At 39.7% G+C, this 6,911-nt stretch overlaps 1 protein-coding gene across 1 annotated transcript; it reads left to right on the top strand.

The window, feature by feature from the left end:
* Positions 1 to 356: 356 nt before the first annotated feature.
* On the top strand, positions 357 to 4,266 carry LOC139562610 (polymeric immunoglobulin receptor-like). The gene is made up of 5 exons (XM_071380428.1): positions 357 to 501; positions 1,257 to 1,580; positions 2,127 to 2,465; positions 2,950 to 3,022; positions 3,645 to 4,266. Exons 1-5 carry the CDS (start codon positions 363 to 365, stop codon positions 3,766 to 3,768), a joined length of 999 nt encoding a protein of 332 aa, XP_071236529.1. The 5' UTR covers positions 357 to 362; the 3' UTR covers positions 3,769 to 4,266.
* The last annotated feature ends 2,645 nt before the right edge of the window (positions 4,267 to 6,911 follow it).

Below are 6,911 nucleotides of genomic sequence, written 5' to 3'. Positions count from 1 at the left end.
TAGCTTATGGGCCTGATTAGCAGGCAGTTTACTTTGGGCACGCTTTTCATCCGGATGTGAAAATACTGCCCCCTAGCCCGAAGAGGTTTTAAAGGCAGTCGTATCATATTTATATATTTTACCATTAATTAAGCAGGGAGTTACCATTGAGACCAGGCTCTATTTTACAAGCCCTACGTATACAATTGCATATGAACCAATGTGCATTTGCATCATTATAGAAGCAATGTTCTATCTTTGTTTGATGCTCCCAACCAATTTTTTTTTTATTTGCAACGTTTTGACCATGTTGGTCGTCGTCAGGTTCAACCTCTATTTCACCAGGATGTTGCGCAGGGCACAGAGTTGCGTTAAAGACAGTGATGTCTATGTGTGAATCGGGAAGTAGAAGACACACACCAGGTCACAATTACCTGAACACACACGCTCTCTCTCATCCACTCATGGCTTCACATCTCCTCCTTGTCCTGCACATCATTTTCTTCCTCACTGGACTTTCAGGTAAGAGAGGGTACACCGTTTCTTCATTGATGTTAGTATCAGGGCTCAGTTCCTCCAAATCAGACACTGAGTACATTCTGACATTCATTGGACTTGTAGCGTTCTGTCTACTTTGCCCAAGGACATGGTAGTCACATTGTGCATTGTCATATTTGGTCTGATGTGTTGATGAGAGCTGTTTTTAATGATAGGTCTCCACATTCAACATATGTCTTTTTCAGCAGTTCTCTTTTTTTTCAGTAAAAAATTATGAAATAGAAAAGGCAAAAGCTCCCATGTCTACAAATATATTTGTAGATTACAAATATTCATACCTACGTGTTTTCTAACAAATGTTTAGTAACATATTATACACTAACATTTAAAAAAATATATGTTCAAGGTTGTACTACAGTAGTACAGTATCAGAACAACCATCCAGAGTATTTTACAATATACAAAATATTACAACAACTTCAACTCATTATTCTTTTCAAACACCACTATTAATTAATTGAAACTAGAGATGTCTTCTTAGTTTAGGGGTGTAGTATGTCAAAGATAAGTATGATTTTAATGGTCAAAGTGTTGCCTCTGATCATGGCTAGACTTGGGTGTGACAACATCAGCACTTAAAGTAGATATCTCAGTCATTATCTGCTGTCACAACCACATTTGGCCAAATTTCCAAAGTAATTTGGTTGATAAGCTGGTGGGACTTGTTGAGTAAAATGTTTTAATTCAAAACTGTTTGTTGTTTGTTGTTTTGTCTACAGATACACAGAGTGTGTCCAGAGTGAGTCTTGTGTCTGTAAAGCAAGGAGGCTCCATCACCATCCCGTGTCTCTATGATCTGAGATATAGAAACAGTGTGAAGTACTGGTGTAGGGGATCTAGTATCCTTGGTTGCTCTACTGTAGTACGCACTGACCATCCTATGACCAGTGGAAAGACCTCAATCTCTGATGACATCAACCAGCGAATCTTCACTGTGACCATGACAAGTCTTAGTCCTCGTGATTCTGATTATTACTGGTGTATTGTGGAGAGGAAGAACAAGGCAGATGAGGGGGTTCAACTGCAGCTATCTGTTACTCCAGGTAAGATGCACTGCTTGCATATCCAGTAATGCAGATGAATAGTGCTCAGTAATGTTGCATGGACAACCTGTTGATGAGTGTTTTACTTTTCCCTGTGTAGCTGTAGGAGACAATCACAAATACTTTCACCAATTAAATCCACAGAGGAATATTGCTGATTTATAAAATAGGATTGAACACAATGCTGGTTTTTCCAATGATACAGCAAAATATGCTTTATCAAACATAGTCTGTTCTGACCCAGGAGGCGTAAACAAATAATTTATTTAATTTCATCTTGAATATATTATTTGATTATTAAAAATGGCTTCAATGCAAAAAGGCACAAAATAAGTACATTTGTCTTACAAATTTCTTTCAGCATTTTATTGAAATCCATAGTTGCATATTGCTGTAATGAGATCATTCACTTCTGTGTTATTTTATAGGGGCTGGTATATCTTTGACAATATCTATAACAATGGTGACTTTAGGAAATCTCCCAATCATATCGGTGTGTGCTTTTATCTGACTCATCATATCACAACTTATCTCCATTGTGTTCAGATACTCCAGGACTCTATGTGGATCAACAAGAAGTGACTGGAGTTGAAGGACAGAATGTCACTGTGCGTTGTTACTATAGTGAAGCTGGAGCCAGAGGGAGCTGGTGCAGGATGGGTGGGGGTGGGAAATGTCTGCTGAATTCTGGAACTCTAGATAGAACATCAGTGACATTACACCAGCAGACCAATATTGTAACCAATGGCAATGTTTTAACGGTTATTATGAGTGCACTGAGGATGGTGGACACTGGCTGGTACAGGTGTGCAAATAGAGACTATCAGATGCCTGTTCATATCACTGTCAATCAGCAAACCACAAAGCAGCATACCACCACCTTCAGTAAGTACTGAGTGACAATTATTGTTAATGTTAGGTTCTAATTTTCAGAGTACAAACTCAACGGACACGATGAGAGCTTTAAACCAAGTTTATTCTGCCCATAGGGTCAATACAGCTGCATTAGACAAAGACATGGTTTCACCCGTGGTAGTATACATACCCCACTTAGGGTGGAGTCTCCTCCTAAACGCTACACATTGCATCATTATTGCTAGGCAGGGTGTGATATGGGTCTTAAACGGTTCCTCCCCTTATCAGTACTGCCACATGTGACCATTTTCCCTGCACTCAGACCCTCCTAAGCTTCATTATGGCACCCCTCATGTCTCTTTTTTAACTAATGATTAACAATAGTTAAAGCTCAGAAACCAAACCTATCAGTAAATAATGCTTTACTTCCCAACTTAGAAGCTAGTTTGAGAAATGCTGAAAGTACTGTATTTTTCTTCTACCTTGACCCTGACAACCTTTCCAATGCCAACAGCCCAAGACATCTCTGCTGGTAAATCCGGAGAATCTGCAGTCTCTTCTCAGCCGTCAGTCAGCAACATCCAGACGTAAGTGTACACAAACACCCCTAAAAAATCACCACTCAATATAAATGTGCATGACTGAAATTTGGATTGTTGAAAACCATGGTTTCAAAACATTGTTCTAGCCTACAAAAGGTCTGTGGATGACTTTACAGCAAATTCTTCCTGCTACAGAAATGGCAAAAGAATGCACAATTGTGAGGTGATACAGAGAGCAGATGTTGCTTTGCAAGGTATTTCTACCTGAAAATACATGATCGAAGTGATTAATAGCTGGTATTCAGCAGTCCTAAAAGTATGCCTTATTTACTTTGAAGATTTACAAAAAAGTGATTTTGTCACACAGCACATGCAGCAGCTCTACAGAGATGAGATGTTGAATTGGAATGAAAATATGTAATATACACAACAACTGAAATATTATTTTAAAGTAAAGTAATGTGAATAAATTGTTAATAAGTGATGAGCAGTAATGGGCAGTCACTACCATCATGGGACTTTTATGAATTGTTTTATTCTGTGTTGTTACAGCATTCAAACCAAATAATAGAAAACAAAATCGAAAACCGTGATATTTTTTAAAGAATTGATCCGAAACCGACCGGCCTCAAAAAGCACTAATTGCTCAGCACTAACTCTTCTACAGATTGGAACGTACATTCTTCTACCTGCTGAAAGTTGGTAATGCACTGCTCTTCCTCCTGTGCAACATCATTGGAGTGGTGAAGTTTAGGAAAAACCGACATCAAGCTGATACCAACGATGTATAGAAACCAAAGAGGTCTGTCTGGAGTGATCAAGGGTCACATTTACCAACGAGTTGCATCAAATGCAAGGCATGCACCTTTTTTCTAAGTACAGGGAGGAAAAAACTAAAATATGCCGCTGTCATGAGGCTTAACCTTTTTTCTTTACCACAACCTTCATTTGACATATTTGCATACCTTTAATGTTTAATTCCCTTAGAATAAGACTAAGGTATCAGATTATATTCCAACAACACGTTCTATTTTCTTTATCCAGCTTTATCTGTATGATTCGTTTTATTTAAATGATTCTATTATTATGTACATGTGTTGTGGAATTAAAGTATTGTCCGATGTGTCTCTAACCCTTTTCCTGATGGTTATTTCTCATGGTTTAATGTAACAAATCACAGCCTGGTTGAACTGTTCCATTAATAATTCCTCTAGCTTTATAAATGAAAAATATCCATGCTAATAGACTAAATTGTTGATAAACATTGTTAATAAAGAAACTAGACCAACACAGGACTCAGGAGTTAATACATGACTGAGGTTATCAGTGTGTTGAGGATGGGGAATAAACCACAAACAATCATCAAATTAACCAGTATACGTAGTAGCATCATTTTGACTATATCACCATTGGTCAGGTCCAACAGTTCAACACCAGTTTTACACAAGGTCTGTTCATTAAAACAGGAAGAGCCTTAAAGAAGTGATGGATCAGCGAGTAGTGTCAGTTGCTTGGGTTTCTTGGTCCCTGACACACACCAGTGTGCCCATAAAACATAAATACTCACAGACACTCTCTCTCTCATCCATGGCCGGCTCCAGGTATAAGTGACATAAGCGGTCGCTTAGTGCCCAAGGCCTCTAGGGAGCCCCCAACCACCCCAAAAAACTCAGTCAATGTCTCATCTTATTGTCGAGAGTTAAAATAATAGAATACACAAGGCGCAAGTTCAAAATGTGGCTGTGCATCAACAGTTTTTCTCTTGTTTTGTCAGTCACTTGACAGTCACTCAATTAGCCATGTCAGCTAACAATTTTTAGCTTGGTAAATTAGTCTAGCCAGCAATCTAAACTTTTACTGTATTAATCATGATCGAATATCAACCGGTCACGCAGGGCATGTCCCTAGGGGCCCTGACTTCCAGGGAGCCACCATTGATTTAGCCTGGTATGGAAACTGCTCGGCCTCCGACAACAAGGCACTACAGAGGGTAGTGTGTACGGCCCAGTACATCACTGGGGCCAAGCTTCCTGCCATCCAGGACCTCTATACCAGTTGGTGTCAGAGGAAGGCCCTAAAAATTGTCAAAGACTCCAGCCACCCTAGTCATAGACTGTTCTCTCTGCTACCGCACGGCAAGAGGTACCGGAGTGCCAAGTCTAGGTCCAAAAGGCTTCTTAACAGCTTCTACCCCCAAGCCATAAGACTCCTGAACAGATAGTCAAATGGCTACCCAGACTATTTGTGTTGTCCACCCCCCCCCCCTCCCCCTTGTACGCTGCTGCTACTCTCTGTTTATTATCTATGCATAGTCACTTTAACTCTACCTCCATGTACATACAGTATTACCTCAATTACCTCGACTAACCTGTGCCCCAGCACATTGACTCTGTACCCCTTGTATAAAGCCTAGCTACTGTTATTTTACTGCTGCTCTTTAATTATTTGTTATTTTAATTTGTTATTTTTTACTTATCTATTTTTTACTAAAAACACATTTTTCTTAAAACAGCATTGTCATTAACATGGCATAAGTCACGGCAAAACTTGTATAAACTTAGAAAACAAAAAATCCAAATAATTTAAAACTTTTTTCAAACTTCTGTTGAGAATTAGAATAGTACAATACACAATGTGCAAATTCGAAATTTGGTTAGTCATCAGCAAATTGTGCTACAACCAAATATCTTAGGACCCCCAAAAAGCTAGTGCCGGCCCTGCTCTCATCCACTCATGGTTCCTCATCACCTCCTTGTCCTGGACATCATTTTCTTCCTCACTGGACTCTCAGGTAAGTGAGGGAAGACATTTAGTTTTTTGATATTATTAGGCTCACTTCCTCCAAGTCAGACACTGAGACTGAATACACACTGAAAGTTATAACACTTGTAATGTCCTATTTACTTTTTCCATGGACATTTTAGTCACATTATTTTTGAGGGACTCAATATTGTACAAAATAATCCATTCAGTGTTTCAGTATCTAATAAACATGCCAGTAACTTATTTTTTTCAAACATAACTTTGATTTGATTGAAACTAGAGATTGTCACCAGAGTTTAGGGGTGCAGTAAATGTCAAAGCTACACTATATATACAAAAGTATGTGGGCACCACTTCAGAATAGTGTATTTGGCTATTTCAGCCACAGCCGTTGCTGACAGGTGTATAAAATCGAGCACACAGCCATGCAATCTGGAGTAGTGGAAATGCCTTCTGTGGAGTGATGAATCACGCTTCACCATATGGCAATTCGAAGGGTGAATCTGAGTGTGAAGGATGCCAGAAGAACGCTACCTCTACCAATGCATAGTGCCAACTGTAAAGTTTGGTGGAGGAGGAATAATGGTCTGGGGCTGTTTTTTATGGTTTGGGCTGGGCCCCTTAGTTCCAGTGAAGGGAAATCTTAACGCTACAGCATAAAATGACATTCGTGATGATTCTGTGGCAAGAGTTTGGGGAAGGCCGTTTCCTGTTTCAGCATGACAATACCCCCGTTCACAAAGCGAGGTCCATACATGGTTTGTCGAGATCGGTGTGGAAGAACTTAACTGGCCTGCACAAAACCCTGATCTCAACCACATTGAACACCTTCGGGATGAATTGGAACGCCAACTGCTAGCCAGGTCTAATCGCTCAACATCAGTGCCCGACCTCACTAATGCTCTTGTGGCTGAATGGAAGCAAGTCCCCGCAGCAATGTTCCAACATCTAGTAGAAAGCTTTCCCAGAAGAGTGAAGGCTGATATAGCAGCAAAGGGGGGACGAACTCCTTATTAATTCCCATGATTTTGGAATGAGATGTTCGACAAGTGTCCACATACTTTTGGTCATGTAGTGGAAATATGAGTTGAATGGTAGAAGTGTTGTCTCTGTTCCCATGGCTTGACTTGTCACAACATCAGCACTTTCTGAGTCAATAACTGATGTCACA

The sequence above is a fragment of the Salvelinus alpinus genome, chromosome 32 (genome assembly GCF_045679555.1).
Source record: "Salvelinus alpinus chromosome 32, SLU_Salpinus.1, whole genome shotgun sequence".
In the NCBI taxonomy this organism is placed as follows: domain Eukaryota; kingdom Metazoa; phylum Chordata; class Actinopteri; order Salmoniformes; family Salmonidae; genus Salvelinus; species Salvelinus alpinus.
The sequence above is the reverse complement of the archived record's forward strand: the minus strand, read 5'-3'. Positions and strand labels throughout refer to the sequence as shown.

Bases quoted from the DNA above. Each gene is read 5' to 3' on its own strand.
- LOC139562610 (XM_071380428.1), top strand. From the start codon at position 363: ATGTCTATGTGTGAATCGGGAAGTAGAAGACACACACCAGGTCACAAT. The intron at 2,466-2,949 runs GTAAGTACTGAG...CAATGCCAACAG, and splicing joins GCAGCATACCACCACCTTCA to CCCAAGACATCTCTGCTGGT. The intron at 3,023-3,644 runs GTAAGTGTACAC...ACTCTTCTACAG, and splicing joins TCAGTCAGCAACATCCAGAC to ATTGGAACGTACATTCTTCT.